The sequence below is a fragment of the Gopherus evgoodei genome, chromosome 3, assembly GCF_007399415.2.
Source record: "Gopherus evgoodei ecotype Sinaloan lineage chromosome 3, rGopEvg1_v1.p, whole genome shotgun sequence".
NCBI classification, from domain to species: Eukaryota; Metazoa; Chordata; order Testudines; family Testudinidae; genus Gopherus; species Gopherus evgoodei.
In genome coordinates this window covers 89,969,326-89,992,668 of record NC_044324.1, presented here as the reverse complement: position 1 = coordinate 89,992,668, position 23,343 = coordinate 89,969,326, and the positions used below count along the sequence as shown (strand labels likewise).

General features: G+C 46.6%; 1 protein-coding gene and 2 long non-coding RNA genes across 3 annotated transcripts; 2 read left to right on the top strand and 1 right to left on the bottom strand.

Annotated features, from left to right (window-relative positions):
- Positions 1-353: 353 nt before the first annotated feature.
- LOC115648418 (maestro heat-like repeat-containing protein family member 2B) lies at positions 354-6,019 on the top strand. Its single transcript, XM_030556014.1, has 6 exons — positions 354-777; positions 1,797-1,952; positions 2,454-2,588; positions 2,875-2,977; positions 4,091-4,156; positions 4,980-6,019. Exons 1-6 carry the CDS (start codon positions 679-681, stop codon positions 5,075-5,077), a joined length of 657 nt encoding a protein of 218 aa, XP_030411874.1. The 5' UTR covers positions 354-678; the 3' UTR covers positions 5,078-6,019.
- Positions 6,020-6,773: 754 nt separating this feature from the next.
- Positions 6,774-11,744, bottom strand: LOC115648419. The gene is made up of 3 exons (XR_003999550.1): positions 11,306-11,744; positions 9,479-11,192; positions 6,774-6,806 (listed from the first exon to the last, which is right to left on the bottom strand). It is a non-coding gene; the product is annotated as an uncharacterized LOC115648419 (long non-coding RNA).
- A 2,721-nt stretch (positions 11,745-14,465) lies between these two features.
- On the top strand, positions 14,466-16,365 carry LOC115648421. Its single transcript, XR_003999551.1, has 2 exons — positions 14,466-14,911; positions 16,254-16,365. It is a non-coding gene; the product is annotated as an uncharacterized LOC115648421 (long non-coding RNA).
- Positions 16,366-23,343: the final 6,978 nt, after the last annotated feature.

The window sequence follows — 23,343 nt, the reverse complement described above, 5'->3', positions numbered from 1 at the left end:
GCTCAATCTATTTAGCTTTACGAAGAGAAGGTTAAGGACTGACTTGAGGACAGTCTATAACTACTCACATGGGGAACAAATTTTGGTAATGGGTTCTTCCCATTAGCAAACAAAGGTATAACAAGATTCAATGGGGAAAAATGAAGCTAGACTCATTCAGACTGGGAATAAGGCATCCATTTTTAATGGTAATTTTAAGTAACCATTGGAACAATTTGCCAAAGGTTGTGGTGGATTCTCTGTCACTAGCCATTTTAAAATCAAGATTGGATGTTTTTCTAAAAGATACACTCTAGTTCCAACAGAAACTATTTTGGGGAAGTTCTGTGTTATGCAGGAGGTCAGACCGGATAATCACCGTGGTTCCTTTTGGCCTTGGAATCTAAGTAACTAGAAATCTAATAATAGGATTACACAGGTGTATTATGGCACCGAGTTTGGCTCATTGTAGCTAGCACCTGGTCTGAAATATAGCTATAGGTCTCTGGGGTGAGAAGGGGTTGATGAAATTCCCACTGCTTCATAACTGCTAAAGAAAACTTCTTAGAATTGTGATCAGTGATAATTGTTCTTTAATGTCATCTGTTTGTCCAGGTGAAAAAGCACAAGAAGTTTCTTCTGGACATACTGATCGGGGCCTTACATGACATTTTCAGTTCTGAAGTCATTGGCGAGAGCATGAATGCACTGGCCAAAGTCCTGAAGAAGCTGAAAGAGAAGGACATCGGTTCTTCCTTCAGAGACCTCACCCAACAGATCCGGACCTACTTTGATGATGTATGTGAACAGAACTCTCCAACCCCAGTTCAACCGATCTTGATTAGACTCCATTTACGATGTGTGATGGGAACTCCCTGGGCATTGCTCATGTCAGAGTGCAGAGATTTTCGGCCCCAGGGAAGAGAGGTGTTTTGTGGAAGAGGAGAACATTAGGAGGATGGGGATGACATCCCTGCTCCCACAGTCTCACCCTTCTGTTCTTCTTTATTGCCACTGAGAACCTCAAAGAAAGTCTGAATACTAGATTAGGTAGCTAGATAACCATGAAAAGGGGGTTACAGAGTTTGGGGCCTGCTCTATACCATTTATATATGAAAGGGTTGGAATGATAATTCTGTTTAGCAGAGAATTTTGAGATTTCAAATTTTGGTTTTGTTCCTATTTGTGGGAACCCCTCTCCCCAAACTTCAAAACTCCTTGTGAAACAGAATTACTATGCTCAGCCTAGCTCTCTTGGAAGCCTTGGCCCAGGGCAGTCTGCTCTCAGACTATCCTGGTGCTGGGAACTAGAGAGCTGCAAATTTGAGAGCCAGGACTCTGAGGGTCATAGAATCAGAAGGGACCTTAGGAGGTCCAACCCCCTGCTCAAAGCAGGACCAATTCCCAGCTTTTTACCCCAGTTCCCCAAATGGCCCCCTCAGGGACTGAACTCACAACCCTGGGTTTAGCAGGCCAATGCTCAAACCACTGAGCTATCTCTCCCCCTGAAGCTGGGGACTTGGAAGCCTACAATCCCAGTGAGCCTGCTAGATTGGCTGCTGGATGGGTGCACTGGCAAGACACCAGGCAGGTTTCTAAGGACCCCTGCCTGGCTTCCGGAGGAATTTCATCAAAATTGAACTGGCTCTAAAGTATTTTTATGAATCAGCAAATTTGAACAAAAAATTGGTTAATTAAAGTTTTTCTGACTAGCTGTAGTTGGAATCACTCTACTTTAGCGTAGAAGAGATGGCTGTGTGAGGTGTGTGATGGGATTATCTCTTACTTACCAAGTTGTGGGGTTGTTTTGGCTGTAGGAGGATGCTGCTCTTCGCTCAGTGGCCTTTGTCCTATTTGGCATCCTGGCTCAGTTGACAAAGAAAAAATGGAAGGCCTATTTCACCGAGCAGGTTCGAAAGAGCTGGGTCACACTTTTGCTGCACCTGCAAGACCCAGACCCCAAGGTTTCAATGGTAAGACTGACAGTGACTTATTTCCTAAGCCAAAGGAATCTTCCTCCCAATGCCAGGGGAGCTCTGCTATTCCTGCCTGTTGTGGAGGCCCAAATTCTCCCCCTAGTTCATTGCCCTCCTGCTGAGTCAGTTCCAGCCGGGTTGGTCCATGGCTGCTTCACCAGAATTCAGGATAGGTCATGGGTCTTACCCCTACAGGTCTCTGTTCCTGTCTCTCTCTGCACCCCAGGCTCCTGCCTCCTCAGAACAGAGGAGAGACCACAGCTGTGCCTGGTGATGCAGCTTTCATCGGTATAACTGTTCCCAAAAGGCATTGATGCTACCTCCAGTTTTCAGTGGAAGCTCTCCCCTCTATTAGTCATTCCTGCATGTTTCTGCCAATTACATCCAGAGGAATCCCTTTTTATCCTGGAATAGATGCACAGTCACGCAGAGGAGTTCCCTTTGATTGAACACAGCACTCGGTAGGGAACAATTCAATGGTGTGACACTCTTTTTCAGAAATGCAGAGCTACATTTCACCTCTGTTTCCCGTTTTTGGGACTGAAGAGACTCCAACGTGCGATTAATAAGCACCTTGATGGCACAGATGAGCTGAATCCTACAGAGCTCCAGGAGGACATTTGCAAACACCTTGTGAGTGAGCCGTTGAACTGTGTGAGATTATTGACTGGAGTGCCTTGTGGTGGTTTAGAGGGGTGTGTTGGGGGGGATGTGTGATGGACAATGTAAATAACGGTAAGGGTGGGGTATATGAGGGAGGGTGACGAGAAATGTGAATCTGGCCCAGATTCCCATTTTTCCCACTTCTACCCAGCCACCTGTTCTTTCCCATATTTACCTGTGGTTTGTAAAAGCATGTGCTGGCAGTCAAAGGGCACTTCTAGCCAGAGAGAGCTCATGTGTCCCTGATTTCCTCTAGGCCAAAGAGAATACAGAGCTGCTGGAGAACTTATACAAAAACACCATCACGTACTTCTACAGCAGCTGGGAAGGGATCCGGGCAGCTGCCGCCAAGTTAGCTGGTGAGAGATGATGCCCAGTGTCCCTTTTGATTTTCCCATTGAGGGAGACAGAAAAAATCCCACTGTGCAGCGCTGAGCTGCCATTACTCTCTCTGTGCCTCAGCTTCCCACCCATAGATGGAGATGTTAATGTCCCTGCCTCTCCAGGGTGGTGGGAGAAAGAATTCATTAGTTGCTATGAAGTGCTTCGGGATTGTTGCAGGGAAGGCACGGTGCAATCATTTTGCAGTAGCGGCTGGGACACCATCACGTAGGGCATGGTTACACTTTGAGCTGGGGGTATAATTCCCAGCTTGATGAGACACACCCGCCTAGCCCTGTGTGCTAAAAATAGAGAGTAGCTGTGATGGCAGGAGCAGCAGGAGGTTCAACCACCCCAAGTATGATCCCATCCCAACCCCAAAGTCTATTCCCAAGGTGGCTGCTCCTCCCACTGCTTGTGCTGCCTTAGCTACATACTAATTGTAGCATGCCAGCGCTGTCAGAGCTAGTGTGGGCCCGTCCCATTGAACTGGGAATGATACCCCTAGCTCAAAGTGCAGACCTACCCAGTGCTGTTCAGTGCTCCTCACCGCGACTTCATCACTGGGAGGCATGCAGCCCACCTGCCCATAGCGCCTGCTGTTTCACCTTCCTGGCCACAGCACCTTGTCAAGGAACCATTAGGTTCCTCCTCTTTGGCCCTGTGCCCTCTTCTCCCTAGCACACCCATGGGAGACAGGCAGGCATTGTGGCTCATCTAAGGCTCACTTGTCAGTCACCTTGTGAGATCCCTGCTTAGAACTCACTCATTCCTGGCCCCAGTCCTTTGCTCAGACCACTAGGCCAAGACACTCTCTTAGTATGTCTCCAGTAACTGACTGCAGTGGCAAGAGGCACACAGACTGTTTCAAGCAAATGAGGTTTCTGTAAACAGTCTTTTTAAAAAACGTCTCTCTCATTCTCTTCAGTGTGGACTCTAACCTGCTCCAGAATCCTCTTGCCCACAGCTCACCCGTAGGCCCACAGTAAGAAATCCCAAAGGCCTGTCTCAGGGCTGCCAATATCACTTTGCACTCAACAAGGGAAGGTTTTGTTGTTGTTGTTGTTGTTTATTTTACATTTTGTATTTAGGCATCATCCTGAAACACAGAGACAAGCAGCGTATGAAATGGCTGTACCGGGGATATCTGCTGATGTGTAAGTAATAAATACAGCTGAAGTCCTGCTCATTAGTGAGTTGTTATAAAGGAATTTAGCTGACAAGCAGCAGTAACTGATACCACTGGTGCAAAGTGCATCAGCCACACATCAAAGGACAAATTCACTCTTGCCCAGTAGAAAGTCGGCTTTAATTTCCCCTGAAGGAGGAAGCTGCAGAAGGTATGATATGAGTCAGTGCATCTCCTGGTTGTCCTGGCAATGCCCCCTCCCCAGCCAGTGCTATCCACACTTTGGGCTTTATTGGCTCTCTGTGGACTCCCCAAGTGAGAAGAAGTTGTAGCCACTTTCTGCTACCCCCAATTTCCCACCAGCAATTTTTCTTCCAGTAGGTGCCCTGTATCATGCACAAACCAGCTTGGCCCTGGCCTCTGATAAATTCCAGGTTTAGTTGAGCTCAGGCAGTGGCTCCTGAATAGAGCTGGAAAAGTGGAAGCTATTGAAACAATGGTTCTTCTTCCATTTGCTGCAGAGTGGATGACTTTCTGGTAGAGTCAGGGTCTCCCCATAGTTGGGAGCATGGAAGGAACCAATGGGGGAACCTAAAGCTTTGTTTGTATTGGAGAGCTGCTGTAGCGTGGTATTCAGAGGTAATAAGTCTCCAGCTATTTCAGGCACAGGGGACTATATGAAAAGTGAGGCCTATTCATCTCTCATGTATTTTCCACCCCAATAGAAGGGCTGAGCCCAGTTTCACATTTTTCCATGTGATCATTTTGCTCACATACTTCAAGGTACTGTGATCACACTTAGCTGTGATTTGACAGTCTGTTCACTAACGTGTTGTCCTCTGTAATTTCAGCTCTCCAGGTGCTAGAGAAAGACGCAAGTCCCACTGTCCAGCTGGCGGCAACTGAGATCATAAGTGACATCTGTTCTGGTGGAGTGCTTGAGGAATGAAGCGGAACGGAGACAAACAGAACAAGGCACTCCAGTAGTATAAGGGCCCTACCATTAATCAAATGTTAACCCCACCCTTGACCCAATAAGCCCTGCCCACCGGTCATCGGAAGCCCCAAGGCGGACACCTGACCAGAAGCAAGATGTTTCATGTGACCCCTCTAAGAACTCCTCCCACTGTCCTCTACCAATCAGGATGGGTTTCGCCCCAATAGGAATGCCCCAAGAGAAGATTTGACCAATCAGGGGGAGTTCCGGGGAAGGGTGACCTGTCCGGAAGTGATTTGTGTGACCCCTCTGAGAACTCCTCCCACCGCTGTCTACTGATCAGGAGGGGTTTCAGCCACTGGGGATCACCCCAAGAGGAGATTTGACCAACTGGGGGGAATTCTGGGATGGGGTGACCCGTCCGGAAGTGCTTCATGTGACCCCCTTAGAACTCCTCCCACCACCCTTTACCAATTGCGATGGGTTTCAGCTGCATAGGACTGCCCCAAGAGGAGACTTGACCGAAATAGGGTAGGTTCTCGGAAGGGGTGAACGGCCCAGAAGAGGGTCATGTGACCCCTTTAAGAACTCCTTCCAATGCCCTCTACCAGTCAGAGTACAGCACCATCACCCCGTAAGTCCCAGCGCTGGGCAGAGGAGGCCATCTCTTACCAAGAAGACGTGTTTTATGAATTGTGGAAAGGCTGAGAGGAGACATGGACTCCTTTACCACCCCCCGAGAACGTCGGACTTTGTTTTAGCCCTGAAGACCTTTGGGCTTGTATGGATAAAGCACTATAGCAGTGACAGTTCCGAGGAGGGCCCTTTGACTCAACCATGGATAGATACCTCAGAACCCGACCCCGAACCCTTGTGACAGGGCCAGCTCCAGACACCAGCCCACCAAGCATGTGCTTGGGGTGGCACCTCGGGACGGGGCAGCACTCGGGGTTTGTTTTTGGTTTTTTTTGGTTCGGCCGGGTGGCGCTGGGAGGAGGCGGGGCTTGGGAGGCGTGGCACCATGCTGGGGGGCGAGGACTTGGGCGGCGTGGCGCTCGGCTGGGGAGGGCTTTAGCAGCACAGCACTTGGGGGGGGCGGGGACTTGGGTGATACGAAACTCGGGAGGGGCAGAGGACTTGGGCGACGCGACGCTGGGAGGGGGCGGGGACTTGGGCGAGGCGGCGCCACACTCAGGGGGGGCGGGGACTCAGGCGAGGTGGCGCCATGCTCGGGGGGGCGGGGACTTTTGCAGCGCGATGTTTTGGGGGCGGGGACTTGGGCAACGTGACGCTCGGGGGGCGGGGACTTGGGCGACACGATGCTTAAGGGGGGAGTGCGCTTTGTTTTCGTTCGGGGCACCAAAAATATTAGAGCCGGCCCTGCCTCGTGAAGAACCCTGATGAGTGTGACAGCCTCTCATTGTCCACCCCCCCAAAGTTGGAAGAGGATCATGGCTTGGGGGAGTCACCAGCGGACAAGGTGAACGGGAAAGACGTCACTCAGGTAAATGAATGATTAAGAAGCGACGGTTAATCATGGGGGTATAATGGGGTTAAGAATCGACCTGGCATTGCATAAATCTAAGAACAAGCAGTGGGGGGCTAACTGTTTTTTGTCTGAAAATCTCTCAACAGGTCAACGATGCCTTTCAAGAAGCCTTTGAGAACTTACACATCGGTAGCCCTGTCGTGCATCAGCTGTTTTTGCTCCTGTCTGAGATGCAGATCTCAAGAGGAAAATCTGGAAAAGGACAAAATAGAAGAATGAACCAGCTCAGAGTCCCTCATTGTAGGGGTCATGGTATCCATTTTTACAGGCGGCTGTCAAAGGTTGTGTTAAACCAGGCAATTAATTAAACTTATTTAAACATGTCCATATGACTGTATCCCCCTCCATACTTGTGTTAGTAAAAGACAGTATCAGGAACAGTCCTGTCTCCACAGACGGCTCTGTTAAAAAAAATATATTATACCCCCAGGGAAGCTGGGAGCTTTGGCGGCATGAATCCTCTTTTTCCAGTGGCCAAAAAGCATAGTAAAACTTTAAATAGAAGACAGGCAACGGCTTGGCTTTCACACCAGGAGACTTACACTTTACACAAACCGGCTCGAATACGTTTTAAAAGAAAGAAGACCATTGTTTCAGATGTGGACGCGCAATGGCAGGCAAATTTGGTAGATGTGCACCGGTTCTCCAAACACAACAGAGGCTTTAAGTACATCTTAAAGGTGATAGACATTCTGTCCAAATATGCCTGGGCCTTAGGCCTAAAAGACAAGACGAGTGGTGAGGTATCCAAGGCCTTTAAAGCTATTTTTAGCGAAGGTCGTGCCTGAAAAATTACAAACCCATCGGTGGAAAGAATTTTTAAACAAACCTTATGGCAGGTTGTTAAAATGGCACAGCGTTCACCATTTTGTTACTAATAATGAAGTCAAAGCAGCGATTTAACAGAAATTTAAAAAGATGTGGAGGATGTGGAGATATTTTACAGCCCATAACACCTTTCGCTACATTGACGTGTTATCTGACTTTATAAAGAGTTACAACCAGAGCTTTCACAGAACTATACGTACCAGACCCGCTGATGTTAATCCTTCACATTCTCTGAAGATATGGAAAATGGTTTATAGAGATGGTTTTAAAGTAAAACTGGTTGTTGCCTCTTTTAGAAAAGGTGAGCACGTGAGACTATCTAAAATCAAAGGAGCCTTTGAAAAAGGTTATGAACAGACGTTTACTGATGAGATATTTATAGTGGATGAAGCCTTAACCAGGAGCCAGAGACCTGTATACTGATTAAAAGATTACGAGGGTGAGACAGTTACTAGATCTTTTTACCCTGAAGAATTACAAAAAGTAAACCCCAAACAAGACAGGATTTACAGGATCGAAAAAGTTCTAGCAGATAAAGGAAAAGGGAGAAAAAAGCAGCTACTGGTGAAATGGTTGGGGGGTGATAAGTTTAACAGCTGAGTGGAAGCTTTTCAACTCTGTGACATTTAGACATGAACAAAACAAACAAACAAAAAGATTCCTCCTGCAAAGACAGAGAGAAAAATGAGCGACAGCGGGTTCTACATTACTTTGCCCAGCAATGCCAGCTCTGCAGTTTTTCCTCAAAACACAGCTTGAACTTTACAATACGGCTAATTAAGCCCTGGGATCTCCGGAGTGCCTGGGAGGTGGGCATAGTGGAAATACAATACCCGCACAACTGGAACACTATCAACGAAGACACCTCTTTTGAAATCACCTTTGGAGATATGGCATGGAATTTTATCCTACGACGAGGTTATTACTTGTCCATACCCGAATTATTGGATCATATGAACAGTACTGTGGCTTATCATCCCAAACCACCTGAGGTGGTCATGAACTACGACCCTGTGGGTAGAAAAGTTAGTCTTAAATCCGCCGATTTTACTTATATGTTTTCTACCAGCAGGGAGCTAGCTAACATTCTAGGTTTGGGTCCCAAGCACAGCCTCCAAAAACTCCCCTTCTCAGCAGACATCACAGGGCTTTTAACTTTTTGTGTCTGTTCACAGATATTGTAGAACACCAGTTTGTGGGGGACTTTTCTGTTCCCCTGTTACGCTGTGTCCCTGTCCAAGGAAGGAACAAGGAGTTTGTCACCATCACCTACGATAAACCTCATTACGTTCCTGTCAGAAAACACCACATCGATACCATTACCATTGAAATAAAGACAGATCAGAACAGACACGTCTTATTTCGCTTTGGCAAGGTGATCGTCAAGGTGCACCAGTGTCCTCGGAGAGAGCGAGGTTTCTAAAAGGTAACACATTAAGGCGATCCTAAAAAATTACAGCGACCCCACCATCTACAGGAACTGTTACAAAGCCCAGGCGGGATATGCCCTTCCTGGATGTACGGGGCTGGCATGGGTGGAATATTCTGTAACCAAGCCTCTGCAACCAGGCTTTGAGGCAGGATGCTGCGTGAGAGAATACATGAATCTGGTACAGACAGCTGGTAAACACATGAAAGATCGTTCTCTGTTAATCAACCGTGAGGAGTTTGCACAGGGTTACACCTTCTTTGCCTTTGACCTGTCTCCCGACCAGGAATGCGCCGATCACTGTTCCCTGATTAAAACTGGGAACCTGAGAGCAGAAATAGGTTTTGAGATGGCTTTAGCCATCACCGTCAGTATGATCGTGTATGGGGTTTTTGACAACGTCATAGAGACAAATCAGAGAAGAAATGTTCTGCTTGGCTATATGTGAACATGGGCACCGTGCAGCTCTCACGTGTCTCATCAATGACCTCTTACACAAAAAAGAATCCCCTTATGATTGGCTCCCTGGCAGCAAGCTGTCTCAGAGACCTTTAGGTTTGGTGGTCAACACGCATCCACATAACCAACCTGGTGAACACTGGCTCACCTTGTATCTGGTGAAGTGTAACCGTGGAGAGTTTTTTGACTCATACGGGCACCTCCCCGAATAGCGTGTTGTTTCCTAAAAGCATTATGACATTTTTAAACAAAAATGCCACAGACAATGTGTTTCACAATAGACAATTACAAGACCCCCCACCCTGTCGCCTGCAGCGATCACTGCGTGTTTTTTTACATCATCGTAGCAAGGGTTTATCTTTTGACCAGATTTTAAAATTGTATTCTAACGACTTAGTGCAAAACGACCGGATGGTGATGAATTTTGTAAAAACTAAATTTAAATTCTTGGGCATATCTAGCCTTGCTCAAAACATGTTTCAACAAGCATATCTTGCAATGATTTTTATAGCCATGTTATTCAGTACTCTCAGGCATAACAGACAACGTTTGTTTGGCATTATCCAACACATTTCTTGTAAAGTAACTTTTCCCTCAGTTGCTAGGCCGCACAAGAATTGCAGAAAAGGGGTGTTTCCACCTCGGATCCATTTTAAAAGCCGTAGGACAGGGTTTTAAACTCTTCTTCTAGGACCCTCTTGTTGGAAACGACTTTCTGTGTTTTCTTAAGGGTTTTTGTCGTCTCTATTTGCCACTGATTTTTGTTCCTTATGATAGAGGGCTGCTGCACCTCTATCTTTTTGGAGGTGTTTTCTCACAGGCCTGTGCAATAGTCCAGGACTAGATCTTTCAAACTGTGAAAGTTGATCTTTTCACAGTTTGCTACGTTCAGGGTAATAGCTTTGACTTTCATACAGGCCTTTCCTCCCGACAGCTTATACCCGTAGGTTTTCGGGCTTGCCGACACAGACTTGGTGATGTGTTGATCTGGCGGGATCTTGCTTGTGAGGTCCCCTAAATAATCCCGCAGAGGGGGATTCCAGTCATCCTCCCTTTTCACAAATATCACCAAGTCAGTGTCATGGTATGGTCACCGCTCTTGCAACCTATCTAGCAGGTTGTATAGTTCTAAGCGGGCATAAGCAGTGATGAAAGAGGCTATGAAAACATTGGTATTTCCAAAGACAGAGTACCGGTCTTTTGCATCCTTCCAAGACACTCATGCTCTTTCATCGTCGAAAAACTCGCAGGATGAAACCTTGTAGTTGGAGCAAAACAGGTACTGAAAGAGTTCGTCAGGGTCTCTCACGCTGCTGGTATTAGGTAGGTTTGTGAAGCAGAGAATATTATTATTATTACTATTATAAATCACATGAAACTGTCTTGTAAACTTAAAAATAAAACATTCATTAGGGTATTTTTCAATTTAAAAAGTCATAGCTTTAAAACAAAATAATCCATTTCAGGCTGTACAACATACAGGAGTTTTGAGTTTATTTCTACCACTTTAAAACAACAAACCCACAAACTTTTTTTTAAACACACCTCATTTTGCAAAATAAAAACCAAACTGCTTTTAAAATCAACTTTTAAAATCCAGTTTAAAACACATTTTGTACACAAAAAAAACCCACCTTGTTAGTTTGAAACACACCATTACCATCAATTTGCAGTCATATACTTTAAAAAAAAAATCCCACCTATGTTTTACAGAGAGAGAGAGTTTGAAACACAGTTTGCAACAAAATAGTTTTCAATAAACCCACATGCACTTAAAAGCCAATTGCAGAAAGTTATCTTCTACTGCAGGATAAAGTGTTGCAGGCACATGCTTGTTCTGTTCCCCCCAGGTGTGTTTGGGCCTTTGGATTAAAGAACAAGCAAAAACTGTTAGTTAGTATTAGCCCCAAATCCCTATACAACCTGTGTAGTATCTGAAGTTATTAAGCAAAACTACAGTTAAAATGGTTTTTACCTTGGCCTGGTGATGAAATGCAATTTAAAGTTACTGGTTCCATGCTAAACAGATCACACTGCAATAAACACAGGCATCATTATTTACTAAGACAGCACGGCCAACGAGTGATATTATATCATATATATTTTCAGAGTTTAAAACAGGGAGCATACCTCCTCTTGCAGTCCAGCAGCTGTTCAAGAGAGTTTCTGTTGAAAAAAAATAGTCTCCAAAATACCTGAGGTTTTTATATCATCCTAACCCTTTGTTTCAAACAGACTTCAAAATAGTAGCTAGCAGGTTGATTTGATTGCTACAGCTCTGAAATACTAGATACTTAAGGACTTTAGGCCCCTTCCTAACATTCGCTTTTGTGAGCTGGGGTGGAGGAATTAAGCTGTCTGCACAACTGAGCTGCTTTCGGCTACATTTTTTTCTTTTAGTTAAAATAGATTTTTCTGTGGGGCTTTCTTGCAGTATTAAACAGTAAATCTCCAATCCTTAATGTAACTGTCCCCATTCCCAAGTGGGGACCTTTGGCAGATATCAGTACATCTCTTTGGGAGTTGTTTTTTAAAACGTTTCTTTCATGCATAAAGTTTGAAGTGGTGGCTGAAATAAAATGGTTGTATCACAACCATAATAAGCCCCCCAGAGCTTTTAAATGTTTGATTATCTTTAGAGCAAATGCTTGTTCTAAAGCATGGTGAAGGTTTGTGAACCCTTGAGACATTTCAGTTTTGGCTTAGAGCCTTGTGTGTGTGGGGGGGGGGTGTTTGTTTTTTTAAATATATTAATTTAAACTTTTAATAGCTTTGAATTGCTAGAAAGAGTGACCCATAGCATTCAAACAACTCCCAGGTCATATTTAAACTGTCCAATAGAGTTCTGCCAACCCCTGGGTCCTTTAAACTGTCCAATAGCGCTCGATCAACTCCAGGGGTTATATTTCAATTGTCCAGTAGCAACTGCGAATTCCTGAGGTTTTATTTCATTTCCTATTAACCAGAACTCACCCACCCAGCTCTCTTACTATGCGTGCACACCAGTCAAATTTATCCCTATGGCAGCAAGGGTAAGTAATCACAATTACCTTCGCTATTCTGTGGGAGTATGGTTAAAACTATTCAGTTCAACAGAATGAGTCAACTCTATTGTACTCAAACACATCTCTGAACCATCCCTGCTTGTGTTACTGTTGTAAGCAGAGTCAAGATGAGATCTACCCTGACATCTGGTGGTGAGCTGTGGAAAAGAACGTCAGGGGCTGATCATGAGCCCACAGTAGCCCAAATAGTCACTTTGGCTACTGTGGGATCCCCAGTTTCTCTGTTATTGAGGCAGGAAGAATAAAGTGTTGTTATCCTGATTATGTGACTCAAGGACAGTGGAACTGTACTTGGCCTTTTATGATGGAGGGATTCACCTTCAACTAAGTAGCACTCGCTAGGCAAGGGACATGGGTTCCAAAACCCAATAAATTGAGAGAGACTGGGGACAGGTATTTGTACTTGGTGATGGACTGATCCACCCCCCAATTCCATTGCCTCCACTGTGTAATGTTAGTGCTAATTTTGATTTCAAGAGGAGTTTGGTTACAGACTGCAGAGCGGTATTCATTTTGGGCTAATGGTGAACAAGTACTGAGGTCCCCCTACAACTTAACACAGTAAGTGGTGATTTTAGCTTGTAGCAGGGGAGCCTCAGTGCCCCACTGGCTGGGGGCTTGAGCCAGTTTTGCATTGTGTTATTGGAATGGAGTTCCTAGATACTGAACCCAGTCCTTGTTCTTGCCAACTCTGCTGGGCAGAATGCTTACACTGTAAACACATTTTTAGGATTTCCCCCTCCCACAACATACATTTCAGCTTTTTGCTGCAAACAGATGCCTTTTTTGCACAAAAACACAAAAATTAGATTCTCACAAACCATTTTTTTAATTTAAAAGACATACAGCTCCTTGAAAAGAAACCAAGAGGCTCCATTAAAACTTCTAGCTCACTTAAGGTCCAGAGACTTTCTAACAGAAAGGCAGATAGTCACAAAGCCCCTTTCAATAGATGTTTTTTTTTAAATGTACATATTTAAATTTACAAATTTACATATAAAGTTGAAGTCCAAATCACACACTCGTGGTGCCGTTGGGCTGGGGCATCTATGACACAGCCATCACAATCTTCAAAAAGCTTTTCCTTAAGACAGTGATTAAGAACAGCACAAACAGCAACGCATACAATAGTCCACCTAAATTTTAAGCTCACGATGTGGCACTGGGTCAGCGAGTTCCATGTCAAACCTTCTCCTAAGCTCCTTATAACCTTCATCCTCAAAGTCCTTTTCAACAATTTTTAGCGACATTCAGCAAAAACAAAGCAGGCCCAGTTCATCTTTGCTACTTGATGCAACGTTGTCCAGGGCCTCCGGGTCCTCTAGAAAGGCATCATCGAGCTGTCTCAGACAAGAAACAAGTGTAAGTTCTCACTGCTTGTTTTTTAGATTTACACAACCCCAGGTTCCTAACCTCATTACACCTCATCATCAACTGTTGCTTCTTAATCATTCATTTACCTGAGTGACATCTTTTCTGTTCAGCTTGTCCGCCGGTAACTCCCCCAAGCAATGATCGCCTTCCTCCTCCAGGGTGGTGGACAACGAGAGGCCACCATGCTCATCAGGGTGTCTCATGAAAGGTTGGGCTTCGGGTTCAGGTTCTGGCATATCCATCAATGGCTGGGCCAAAGGAATCCCCTTGGCTGCTCCCTCATCCTCTTCGGAACTGTTGCTGCTGTAGCACTTTCTCCACACAATTCCCAAGGTCCGTGGGGCTAAAACAAAGTCTGAAGTTCTCAGGGGGATGGTAAAGGAGTCCACATTTCCTTTCAGCCTTTCCACAATTTCTGAAACACGTCTTCTTGGTAAGAGATGGCCTCCTTTGCCCAGCGCTGAGACTTATGGGGTGATGGTGCTGCACTTTGATTGGCAGAGGGCATTGGGAGGAGTTCTTAGAGGGGTCACACGACCCTCTTCTGGGTGGTCGCCCCATCCCAGAACCTGCCCTATTTTGGTCAAGTCTCCTTTCGGGGCTGTCCTCTGCAGCCAAAATCCATCGCGACTGGTAGAGGGCGGTGGGAGGAGTTCTTAGAGGGGTCATACGAACCACTTCTGGATGGTCACCCCGCCCCAGAATTCCCTCCAATTGGTCTAATCTCCTCTCAGGGTGGTCTCTAGTGGCTGAAGCCCCTCCTGATTGGTAGAGGGCAGTGGGAGGAGTTCTTAGAAGGGTCACACAAACCCCAGAACTCCCCCTGATTGGTTAAATCTTCTCTCAGGGCGTTCCTATCGGTGCAAAACCTATCCTGATTGGTATAGTAGAAGGAGTTCTTAGAAGGGTCACATGACACACCTTGCTTCCGGTCATGTGTCTGCCTTGACCCCGGAAGTAATACCTCATGGGGTAGGGCTTCCGATGACCGGTGGGCAGGGCTTATTGGTCAAGGGGTGGGGTTAACTTTTGAGTGACAGTAGGGCCTTTACACTCCTCGCTCCTGCTACCCAAAATTGGAACAAGACAGAGGCAACTATAATACTGGGCAGTATTCACCATTGTCCTACTGCTCAGATGCTGTAAGTGAGAGAAGGATCAGGCCCTGTAAAGTAGCTTGGGTTGATTTTTATTACTCAAAGCATTTTTATTGCACAGCAGGACATCTAGTCATTCTGATGGACATGCAGCCTCTGGACAAGCTCGGTGATAAGCATGTACATTATACTGCTTGCTCAGGGGTCATTACTATAGTAACAGCCAAGTCCTGGCCCAGATCCTCAAATACACGTGAGCTCTAGACTCTGGGTTGTTCTAAATTATGCTGTCTTGTAACATCCATTGCTGCACTGGAGACAGCTATAGCACAATGCGCACTGTGTGTGCCATCTTCTGTTCCCAGCTCGCACCCCATATACTTGGCCAGGAAGCTAGGAGTTGGTGACATACAGCCATCCACACTGGCTGTACACTTTATATGCTGGTTCTCTGGGTGTTAGGGATTTGCGCATGCTGGGGAATTCCTAGCTGCCTCTTAGGGCAGCTTTATGGCTACTTTGCTCTGCTCCACTGCAACATAGGGCAGCAAAAGGGTGACTTCACAACTAACCCCACTCCTATTGATGCACCTACCCGTGGTTGTTAGGAGTTTGAGTTTAGGTAGCCGGGTTTGAAAAACCCACTCACCTGGCATCAAGTTGTCTGATGGCAACCAAAGGCCAAATATGCCTTTAAACATCAGTCCCCTTGTTTTTCAAATATCTATTTGAAACACAACAATGCTGATAGAGATTTAAATGCCCTAATCAGGACCTCTGCAGGTGGCTATAATGGATATTTAGGCTTTTACCTGCAGATTTCAGTGCTTAACTTTAGCCGCCCAAGGCCTTTGTATTTGTCTTGCCCAAGCCTATGAGTTGCTGAGTGTTCTCAAACTCCCACTGATGTTATTGGGAGATAAGGATGCTCTGTCCTTCAGAGAAGGTGCTCAGCAGATCTAACTCATCCTCCAAAGTTATCTACTATGATCCTCCACTTCATAGCAAAAGGTCACTGAATGGTCAGGTTTCTAGTCTCCATCACCACCTCCTTCTCCAGTTTACTGTCCCTCTGGTTCAGGGACTGTGAGGATTCACCAGGCAGCAGTTAGCAGAGGAGGGCAAAACTCAGAGGGAGTCTGGGATGTTATTGCTTATAGTTTTCAATGGGGAGAAAATGTTCCTGTAACAGTTGACTCTATTAAGTAATATGGGTTCCCCTAATCTTGTAGTGTTTCCTGTTTTGGTGATTGTTTTCTCTACTGTATCCAGCAGCTTATCCCCGGTCCATGTTCTCATATTGTTATTCCCTAGTATTCTCCACTCTGTTTATGTGTATAAAGCGGCAATGGACAAATCGTGATGACTCTTCACATTTCTTTTTCAGGTCCTGGCCGTGTATCTCGCAAACAAGGTCATATGTAAATATCCCAGCTCCAGATTTTGTATGTACTGTGCATACATTTCCTATTAAACTGTTTGAAGTATCTGTTTCAATTGCTCAGAGGCCTGATTTCGTCTTTCAGAGAAATTGAGGCTTCTTCAATGTCCACTGTAACCATGATGTGGGGGCTTCCTCCCTTGCCCTTTCTCCGTGGAGCTGGAAACCTTCAGCTCAATGCCTCTTTGGGGTCTCTAATCACACTTCTGGGATCCCCACAAAGCTAGCTCTAATCCCTGTAGTTAGTGACCTGGGGTCTGGTTCTTAATCATATTCTCTTCTTTGTTCTTCTGGGAATTCAGTGTTGCTGATGAATTCTGGGTTGTAAGTGGAATGGACTGTGTTCTGGTGAGTTATCTTCCCTCCTGTCTAGCTTGTGGGAGGTCCACTGGAGCTGTGGAACCAGCGGACCCTCTGTGCTTGGGGTGGCAAAATATCTAGAGCCGCCCCTGGTGAGGGAAGCCAAGTCCCTGTTTGTGTACGGCAAAGCTTTATCCGAGAGGAACCATTGGATTCCCTAGCTTCCCCCACTGCACTACAGGGGAACGACTGTCACTAGGTATATCTGATAGGGAATGTCCTGCTGTGCTCACTGGTCTTGTGACTTCTCCGTATCAGGGACCAGCTCATTTTGTTAATAATTCACATTGGACTAGAGCTGGGTGAAGGCTGTTGGGGCAGTTCACTGTGAGGCTCACCATTTAAACTCCACAGTTCAGAGAGTCCTAGAAATGTAGGGCTGGGATCGTCCTAGAAAGATCATCCCATCCAGCACTGTACTTAGACCATCCCTGACAGCTCTTTGTCCAATAGGTTCTTTAAAACCTCCAATGATGATGTCACAGAGGGTGGGAGTGGATTCACCGTGACTCTCAGCCAGCCAGTAAAACAGAAGGTTTAATTAGACAACAGGAACACAGTCCAAAACAGGTCTTGCCAATACAGACAACAGGACCCCCTTTAGTTAGGTCCATCTGGGGGCCACAGGGAGACCACAGCCCTGTTGGTCGGGTTGCCCCTCTCCATTTCCCAGCCAGCTCCAAACTGAAACTCCCTCCAGCCTCTCACTCAGCCTCCCCTTGGCTCCTCCCCCAGCCTTTGTGTCCTTTGTCCAGTTTCCGGGGCAGAGGTGTCACCTGGCCTCCAACCCCCCTCCTGGGTTCTCATGTTACATGCTCAGGTGTGCTCCTTTCCCCAATGCAGGCTGTCCCAGCACAACTCCCCTGCCAGCTTAATACTCCCCACTCAGCATTCAAATAACACAAGAACATTCCCACTTCATCACAACACTGCATTACTTATACCACCTGTCGGCTGTCAGCCTCACAGGGTGCGGACAGCTGGAGCCCCGCCGCAGGTACTGACAGCCTGGACCCCCTTTGCCAGGGCTCACAGCCGGAGTTCTCCCACCCCCTTCCCCAGGACTGACAATCGTGGAACACTCAAATGGAAAAGGAAACGCTAGGCTCACTTCGGCTGGCAAACGAAGGATTGGACACATCACCTCCCAGGTTAATGAATTTTTCAGATCTTACCCAAATACTTGCTACAGCCAATTCTTATTAACTACGCTAAAATTTATTAAAATAACAAAAGAGAGAGTATGATTCAAAGATCACTATATGTACAGACATGAGTTCAATCCACTGAGGTGCTGATTCATAGCAGAGATGATGAGCTTTGTAGTTGCGGAGAGTTCCTTTAGAATTCAGTTCATAGGTCATAGTCCAATGTTCAAATCTCATATTCAGGCTGTACCAGCATAGCTGGGACCTCAGTCTTGTGACTCAAACTTCCCCTGATGAAGCCTAAGCAGATCTGAGATGACAGAATCAGGCCCAAGGCTCTTTTATACAATTTCATGTCCTCTTTGACAAGTTGGGATATCCCCAGGGAACAAAAGGTAATTAGGAGGACTTTGAAGGAGGTCCATCACCGGTACTTAGCTATACGGATTAACATATGGCTATTTGCATGTTCCTCCACCATTCACAGTACATTTCAAAGAGAGATGAATGCTGAGCTATCCCATGTTTACAATTCATTTAAATGCTAGGATCTTCTTTTGATCTCTGAATTATCAGAATATAGCGTAGACAGGGAGTGTTGATTACATTGTAGACCCTACTCATGCATGTGTAAATACACAAAAACATTATCTCCCCACATGTCTTTAGAGGGTTACTTATTTTGCAGGATGTTTAGCCCTTTCTATCCGTGCATCAAACACACACACACACACACACACACCACAGAAGTCATTTTTGGGTTAGGACCCCTGCAGTTACAACACTGTAACACTTCAGCTTTAAATAGCTGAAATAATGACAGTTATGATTTTTAAAATCCTATGACAGTGAAATTGACCAAAATAGACCGTGAATTTGCTAGGGCCCTAGATATAGGGCAGACCAGACCTTAGTCTTCCAGTGGCCAAGACAAACTCCCTGTATGTCATATTCCCAAGGTGTGCGAGGGCCATTCACCAATCCTTGGTGTCGTGATGTTCCTTAATGGCCCGTTTAATCTTGTGAGGCCTCCTGAATGAGTGGGTGAGGGGGTGGGGGGGAAGAGTCTCTTGCGTAGGGTCACAGATTCAGAGTCAACATTGTCAAAGTTATAAAGCAACCTGTTCATGTGCGCTTAGAGCCTTGAATATAGACATTACAAGTGAGATTAACATAGCCACTAATTCGCAAGTCTACAAAATGAATACAGTGTTCTAAGACTACCACCTACTTTGAACAAAACTAACGTACAGGTGAGCTGGTCTGGTTTCCAGCTATGAGTTTGTCAGGTCTTCATGAATCCCTGAGGCCATGGCCAGAGCTGGTACTTGCTTTATCAGCATCACACCTTATCTGTAATGTTCAGCAAGACTAGCAACTGCCATAATAAAAGTCTCAGCTGATGCCCTCTTGTTCCTGGTGCCGCCTGTTAAATTTGGCCCCTTTCACCTATAATTTTCGGTCTGCCTATGAAATGGGCATCAAAAGACTCTGTCATTTTGAAGTTTTATTCTTTTCCTCCTCACTGAGGGGTAGGGCCTGTAGAATAGCAACAGGACCCAAGGCAACGATCAGGGCATTTAGCCAGTATCCTTGTGCTTTCTTTGTTAAACCAGATGCCATGTGGAATTGCTCAAATTGCCAGCTCCAGCTGCCTGGGTTCTCAAAAGTAAGCTGCTCTACCGGAGCCCCTTGGGCTGTGGGCTCCATCGGTGCACTGAGACAGGGCTCTGCCTCCTTCCTGCTGCAGCTTGCACAGCTGTGCTCCTGGATTTTGCACTTTCCCAACTCACTCACTCACCACTCTTCCCTTCACTTGCTTCTCACGACAAAGAGCCAGTCCTTAAGCAGCAACTGGTGACTTCTCTGACTGCGACATTCCCATGTTTATTAAGCTCTCTGCTGCAATGCATCCTGGTCCTGCCAGGTGACTGTAGAGAATCAGGAGCGCAAGACCCACTCCACACTAGCCACAAGATCTCACACTCCTCCCAGAACCGGGGATAGAACCCAAGAGTCCTGGATCTGAGCCCACCTTTGCTCTAACCACTAGCTTTCACTCCCCTCCCAAAGCTGGGATAGACCCCAGGAGTCCTGGCTTCCAACCCCTTGTGTACACCACTAGCCCCTTCAGAGCAAGGGACTAGCTCCCAGCACTTGCCTCCCCTTGGGACACCTGCTGTGGTGTAGCCTCGTTATCTCCATGACAGAGGGGAGAAAGGAGTTGTAGTGTTGGATTTTAAAAATTATGGGGGGTTCAGTGAGACCAGGAAATGGTGAGGGCCCGAGACCAGGAAATGGTGAGGGCCCGAGACAGGAACCGGGGAATACCGGGGGAAGGTGCTTTCATTGGAAGCAGCAAATGGGGAGAGGTGCCAGGATACCTCAGGCAGAGCTAGGATGTGGGTGAGATTCAGCCCTGGCAAAGGGCCAGCACAAGAACCCTGTGACAGGTTCAGTCACAGAGACCCCCCCCTTGAGATTGTCACCTGATGTGCTGAGATTAGCCCTGAGCCCATTTTCCCTGCAGCTTGGGACTCCAGAACCCTGTCTTGTTGAACCAGACATGCTAGCGTGCTGCAACACAGATTCAGAGTCTGAAACACGCCCTGAGGGCTGCAGACTCAGGGCCGGCGCTTCCATTAGGCGACCATAGGCGGTTGCCTAGGGCTCCAGGATACGGGGGGCGGCATTTTGTGCACTCCCCACGGGGCGCACAGGAGTTTCCGGTTCCACTCCCGTCACGCTGCTGAAGAAGGACCCTCCACCAACGTGTCGCGGAAAACAGCAGCAGGCAATTGAGCAGTTCAATGACTGCCGCTGTCACCTGCAGCATTTCGGCGGAGGGTCCTTCTTCAGCAGTGCGATGGGAGCGGAACCAGAAGCTCCCGCACACCCCGTGGGGAGCACACAAAATGCCACCCCACGAATTCTGCCTATGGTGCCAGAAACTCTGGCACCACTCCTGTGCAGACTTTAACCAAAAACTGCTCAGCAGGTCACCTGTCTCCAGAACCCAGACACCCAGTTCCCAGTGGGATCCAAACCCCAAATAAATCTGTTTTACTCTGAATAAAGCTTATAAAGGGTAAACTCATAAATTGTCTGCCCTCTCTAACACTGATTGAGAGATATGCACAGCTGTTTGCTCTCCCAGGTATTAATCACTTACTCTGGGTTTATCAATAAACAAAAGTGATTTTATTAAGTATAAAAAGTAGGATTTAAGTGGTTCCAAGTAATAACAAACAGAACAAAGTAAGTTAAATAAAACAAAACACTCAAGTCTAAGCCTAATACATGAAGAAACTGGTTACAGGTAAATCTCACCCTCAGAGATGTTCGAATAAGCTTCTTTCACAAGACTAGACCCCTTCCTAGTCTGGGCCCAATCCTTTCCCCGGTACACTCCTTGTTAGTTCCAGCAAGCATCTTCGGTGAAAAGCCGAGGCTTTCTCATGACTGGGACCTGCTTTGTTCTGTTCCACCCCCTTTTATAGCTTTGGCACAAGGCAGAAATTGTTTGTCTCTCTGGGTCCCCACTCCTCCTTCTAAATGGAAAAGCAACAGGTTTAAGATGGATTCCAGTCTCAGGTGACATGTTCACGTGTCCTGTGAGACCCCCTAGTCTCCATTTTTCCAGGTCTGGCCAGCATGTACCCTGGAAGGTTTGCAAATAAACAGAGCCATTTACAACCAATTGTCCTAGTCAATGGGAGCCATCAAGATTCTAAACCACCATTAATGGCCCACACTTAGCATAATTACAATAGGACCTGAGAATTATACTTCATAGTCCTAGTTTCAGATACAAGAATGATACATTCATGCAAACAGGATGAACACATTCAGTAGATTATAAGCTTTGTAATGATACAAGAGACCTTTTTATACAAAGCATATTCCAATTACATCATATTCATACTTATATTTTTTATAAAGTATATGGAGTGCAACATCACAAGCCCGACAGGCTGATGCACAGGCCATGAGCAGGGCCCAGGCCTCGCGGTGCAGGGATGAATTTCAGCCTGTGTTCAAAACCAGGGGAAGAGAGGACTGTTTACACAGTGCCAGCCCTTTCACAGATCCACCTGTAAGAGAAACTACAGGGTTCATGGTTCCACAGGCCAGTCTCCAGCAGGTGGGTGCAGTCCTCCTCACCGATTCCATTCCTGAGCACGTTATTGGGGTCTCCTTTGTTCCAGTACCTGAACAAGAAGAGAGAGACAAGCCCTCAGAGTCCTTTGCCCCCCCCCGTAAGCTGGGACCCACCCTCAGAGTAACCTAGAGCAGCCCTGGGGTTCATTTAACTTATGCTCAGGCCCTGGTGGGGTTCTGGGAAGCTTAGAACAGCCAGAGCCCAGCAGAGCCCCACCCCTGCACCAGGGACTGTTGTGCCAGCTCTTCTCCAGCCCCTTTATGCTGGTTATATCCTGGGCAAGGGAGGAGATTAAAGGTCCTTCAAAGTCACTTGATGCTGCCAGAGCAGCATAAAGAGCCCTTGAGCAACGAAGAATTGGGTTACCTAAGGAGGTGGTGGAAGCTCCTTCCTTAAAGGTTTTTAAGCTCAGGCTTGACAAAACCCTGGCTGGGTGATTTAGTTGGGAATTGGTCCTGCCTTTGAGCAGGGGGTTGGACTAGATAACCTCCTGAGGTCCCTCTAATCCTGCTATTCTGTGACTCTATGACTTTGGCCAGAGCTAGGGAGGATTAAAGCAAGTAAAGGGAACAATATGGTTGTCCATGATGGCAGGCTGAATACTCTCTGCATGGGGCGTGGAGATGGATTGAACAATTTGCACCCTGGTTTCAAGGGTTTTTGACATTCCACCTAAAGGAGACGGATATTCTGAAGTATCCAAATGAACATGAGGCCACAGACAGCATTACCGGATCACAGGGCAGGCATCAAAATTGGCCCACTAGTGGATAAAAACCTGCTACTAGTTAATGGCATAAGTGGTGGAGGGCTGCACTGTTGCAGGCCCTGGTGCAGGGGTAGAGGCTGCTGCCCACACATGCCATGGCAGCACAGGGTTTCCCTCGCCATGATGTCTCAGACCAGACCAAACTGGGAGAGACCTTCTGTAGGCTGAGGTGCTCCGATCTCATGACCCATTCCATCCTTGGTCCCTTGGCTATGATGGCCAACTGGCACCCAGTGTGATTTGTGGATGCTTTATCCACTGGAAACTGGGCTGAGACCTGGCAAACTCATTTCATATCAAGGGCACCCAGCAGCAACACCATGTAGGCACTACAGACCTGGGCCAGATTTGAACCAGTGACCTGCAGGGGACTGATAAAGCCTTGAGTTCTTCAGTCCTCATGGCATGAAATGAAACTCAAGTGCCTCCATCCCTGGCCTCAGCCTTGGAGCTAGAGAGGTGGAAAGTGCCTGCAGGAGCAGGGGCAGCTGGGGAAGGCTGGGGTCAGGAAGGGAAGAGCAGAGGATCACCCCAGGGAACGATACTCACTTTAATGTGGCAGAAGTGTTGTCCATCCAGTGCCAGACGCCTTCAGTC

What these genes read in the sequence shown, in the direction of transcription:
- LOC115648418 (XM_030556014.1), top strand. Translation starts at nt 679, where the DNA reads ATGAATGCACTGGCCAAAGTCCTGAAGAAGCTGAAAGAGAAGGACATC. An exon ending in CAGACCCCAAGGTTTCAATG is followed by an intron (nt 1,953 to 2,453) that starts GTAAGACTGACA and finishes ACTCTTTTTCAG; the next exon opens with AAATGCAGAGCTACATTTCA. An exon ending in AGCTGCCGCCAAGTTAGCTG is followed by an intron (nt 2,978 to 4,090) that starts GTGAGAGATGAT and finishes TTTTGTATTTAG; the next exon opens with GCATCATCCTGAAACACAGA.